This window comes from Trichechus manatus, unplaced genomic scaffold (genome assembly GCF_000243295.1).
Source record: "Trichechus manatus latirostris isolate Lorelei unplaced genomic scaffold, TriManLat1.0 scaffold00152, whole genome shotgun sequence".
NCBI classification, from domain to species: domain Eukaryota; kingdom Metazoa; phylum Chordata; class Mammalia; order Sirenia; family Trichechidae; genus Trichechus; species Trichechus manatus.
Window position 1 is genome coordinate 3,159,112 of NW_004444088.1, and position 4,408 is coordinate 3,163,519.

At 38.3% G+C, this 4,408-nt stretch overlaps 1 protein-coding gene across 1 annotated transcript in view; it reads left to right on the forward strand.

The window, feature by feature from the left end:
• Positions 1–220: 220 nt before the first annotated feature.
• Positions 221–4,408, forward strand: part of FABP12 (fatty acid binding protein 12) — a 9,469-nt gene continuing 5,281 nt past the window's right edge. Inside the window, exons 1-3 of the mRNA XM_004385996.2 lie at positions 221–273; positions 939–1,031; positions 3,917–4,089. Of these exons, the coding sequence (XP_004386053.1) occupies positions 959–1,031; positions 3,917–4,089 (246 nt within the window). The 5' untranslated portion in view covers positions 221–273; positions 939–958. The remainder of the gene's footprint in view (positions 274–938; positions 1,032–3,916; positions 4,090–4,408) is intronic.

The following is a 4,408-nucleotide window of genomic DNA, read 5'->3' on the forward strand; positions in this document are numbered from 1 at the left end:
GTATAAGCTGTGTTTGTCCTGTAACTTAATCTTTGCTGTCTCCTCATCTCTAGTTGGTGTGCTTGCTGCGTTATTCCTTGTAACCCCCTCCGTTCTGATTTCTTACAGATATCAGTGGATAGCAAAGTGTTACAGTCAAGCCTGAAAGGAATAGAAACTAGCGAAATCAAGGGGGATTTACTAAGAAGGCATTTGGCGTTCTCATGGCAACGAAGACTCTCTAAGCTTGTGGGAAACTGAGCTGGCGCCTGGAAAACCAACCATAACAAGGCTGTGTGTGTGTGTGTATGTTTGTGTGTGTATGTGTGTATGGATATGATCTCTTTCCCTCCTTCTCTCTTCATGTCTGTTCCATTCCCTTGCTTCGTTGTCAGTATGCACACGATTTAAAATGGTTGCTCTAGCCCGGGCTGAACTTTTTAGTTTAAATGCCAAATGCCATCTATGATGTCTCTCTGTTTTTTAGTACAAATTATCAAAAATGGGAATATAAAAAGTTCTCTAAATGGTCAGTAAATTGACTTTTTTTTTAAGATCACTCTTGGTCAGAGAAAGAGGAAGAAAGACATGAAGCATAGGGGTTCTGTGACCTAGGTCTGCCTCTATACCTGCTCTGTGTGGGTGGCAGTTCCCAGGAAGGAGCTGGGCAGAATTTGTAACATCTAGATTTGATTCTAAGTTAGAGATGGAAAAATATCTAGTTCTACTAAAAACTGCATAGTGCTTTTATTTCCACTCAGCATTATTTACATGTACAACAGCGTTTCAGCTTCAGATGGTAAGAAGAGAAAAGGGTAGGGTCAGAGTTCCTCATGCTTTTTTCCTTGACGTTTCTCATGGTGCTGTCTTCCCAGAATTGCGTGAAAACAGATTCCCATACTATTTCAGGGAACACTAACAGGTACAGACATATGATGCTTTCTTTTCTTTTTTTAAAGATCAGCTTATCTCAGACAGAATGGTTGATCAGCTCCAAGGATCATGGAAGTCCGTGTCTTGTGAAAATTTTGAAGAATACATGAAAGAACTGGGTGAGCCCCATTTCCTTGCACCTCATATCCAGTGAAAGGGGAGCATTGATAGCACAGAGCTTGGTCTGTAAGAAATCCGAATTAATTTTGAACCCCCTGATCGTTTTACTTAGAAGCAATAACTATTGATCTGGCACTTATTATAGATACTGTTGTATGCAAGTCTGGGTTGGGATTGAAATGGTTTCTGCCCTCAAATGATTTACCAGGGATTTACCCAGATAAGGCATGCATGTACCTTATACTAGACAGCAAATGATTTTAATACAAGGCTTAAACAAAAAGACAATTATTTGGAAAAATAATCATTTTGTAAACATGCTCTAAATGTTTAGAGGATCTTCAGAAAGATCTTATTTTCCAGCTTCTGGTGGCTTTCAGCGTTGTTTGTGGCCTCAGCACTCCGATCTCTGCTCCCATCGCCACATAGGGCCCATCTGGGTAAACCAGGATAATCTGTTCATTTTAAAATCCTTTCCTTAATACACATCTGCCAAGTCGCTTTGGCCATATCAGGTCACATTCATAGGTTCCAGGGAATAGCATGAGAATATCTTTGGGGACCGTTTTCAACATATAACATTGTGTGATCATGTTTCACGGTGTTGAGAGCTAATGTAATTTGTTCTACTGCATTTTAGACTTGTTTGGTGCCCATAATTTCTCCCATTTGTAACAGGAATATCTACCCTGTGTTTGTTCCACCATCGTCCTTTGGAAATGGATAACTTGTATTCTAGATTTCACAGGTTCACAGGAAAGGAATTTTACCCCGGAATGGAATACACCCAGATTCATACACATACTTGATTTAGTTGATTCGGAAGATGAGATTTTTGGACTTAGAGTTGATATAAGACTTTTAAGATGATGTGATAGGATGACTGTGTTTTGCACTTGGGAAGGACATGAATTTTGGAGGCCAGAGAGTGGAATTTTATAGATTGACTTGTGTCCCCCAAAAATGCGTGTTGTAAATCCTATCCCCTATACGTGTGGATGTAATCCCATCTAGGAATAGAGTTCTCTCTGTTATGTTAACGAGACTATGTCAGTTTAGGATGTGTCTGAAGGCAATCACTTTCTGAGATACAAAAGAGCAGATCACACCAAGAAGTATACAAGAATAAGGGATGTTTTTGGAAAATGCTATAACATATACAATTTTGAAACAATAACCAAAAAAAGTAAGTGTGGTTACATATGTAGTTATATATGCATATATATGTATAGGTAAGTACAAGTGTATATGTGTGCACTTGTAAAAGTGTATCTATATGCATATGTATATACACGTATATGTGTGCATGCATATATATTTATATATATAAAATAAAGCACATGGGGGAACAGTTATGGATATTTCTTAGACATAATGAAACACTTCACAGGATCGGCTTACCTGATTTGAAGGCTTAGGACCATAGTCTTGCAGGACAATTTGCTCAATTGGCGTAATATAGCTCATAAAGTTTATGTTCTACATCCTAGTTTGGTGAGTAGCATCTGGGGTCTTAAAAGCTTGTGAGTGGCCATCTAAGATACAACTATTGGTCTCCACCCATTCAGAGCAAAAGAGAAAGAAGGAAACCAAAGATTCAAAGAAAAAACTAGTCTATAGGACTAATAGCCTACATAAACTATGGCCTTACCGACCCGGAGGACAGAGAGCTAGATGGTGCCTGACTATCACACCAACTGTTCTGATCAGGGCCACAGTAGATGGATCCTGATAGAATGGGAGAAAAATATAGAACAGAACTCAAATTCTTTAAAAGCCCAGACATACTGGACCAGCTGAGACTAAAGGACCCCCTAGACGATTGCCCTGAGATACCCTTTAAACTTTGAACAGAAACTACTCCTTATGTAATGTACCTAATGGTTTCTGCAGAAAATATTCCTACTTGTACTGCACAAAGCTGTGCATGCAAGGATGTTCACTGAGGCATCATTTGTAATAAAAAAATGGAAACAAACTAAAAGTTCATCAATGGGGTGACTGATAAATTTAGGTATGTATATTTTATGGGAATTTTACTATATATATTCTATGGAATATTATGTAGCTATGAAAAAAATATATAGTTCTATATGTACTAACATGGTCTCCACATTATTGGGAAGTCACCAAGACATACAAGTAAGAGGAAAAAAAATGAATAATATAAATATATACAATATATAAATAGAATATAAATATAAAAACCCATTGTCGTCGAGTCAATTCTGACTCCTAGTGACCCTTTAGGATAGAGTAGAACTGCCCTATAGGGTTCCCAAGGCTGTAATCTTTATGGAAACAGACTGCCACATCTCCCTCCCACAGAGCTGCTGGTGGGTTTGAACTGACCTTCCAGTTAGATGCTGAACACTTAACCACCGAACCACCCCAGCTTCTAAATATAAATATAAACATACATATACAGATAATAAATGATATAATAAAATATAAATCTGGATTTTAAGCCCTGTATATGTGTACACATAAGGATCTAAGGCAAAAGATAAGGATCTGGAAGAATTCATGCCGAACGATTTTGCTTATATGTGAATGGGTGTATTTTTAAAACAAGGAGATGGTTCATAGCTTCAAGTTGATTTCAAAGAAGTCCATGAACAACAAAGTTAATAACTACTGGACTAGGAAAACAGGACAGCTATTAGACAAAAAGTGGGACTGGTGTTTTGTTTTACTGTAAAAATAAAAAAAAGTCTACTTTGCCATATAACAATGGAACCGCTAGCTTTAGATATTTGAATTCATGTAGCATTAAATCAGATTAACTCACAAGCCTCCCAGTTAACAAAGAATTATACAACTCATAGGCGTTCTTGGAGCCAACAACAGATTTAACTGTTGTGTCCTTTGATCTGATTTCTAGGAATAGGAAGAGTGAGCAGGAAACTGGGCTGTCTGGCAAAACCCACAGTGACCATCAGTGCAAACGGAGACGTGATCACTATAAAAACCAAAAGCATCTTTAAAAATCATGAGATCTCCTTTAAACTGGGAGAAGAGTTTGAGGAAACCAGACCAGGCGGCCATAAAACCAAGGTGAGGACTACCACCTTTCAGACAGATTTCATACAAACGTTAGTTGGAGATCATTTAGTTGGAGATCATTTTAAGGAAGAAAGCACACTATTATAGCGAATGTATCTAAAGTCTTTATTACAAGGAAAGTATTGGCCCAGGAGACAGAATGGGCCACATAAACCAGAGGCTTCATCAGCCTGAGACCAGAAGAACTAGATGGTGCCCGGCTACCACCAATGAACGTCCTGACAGGGAACACAACAGAGGGTCCCTGATGGAGCAGTAGAACGATGGGATGCAGAACTCAAATTCTAGTAAGAAGACCAGACTTAATGGT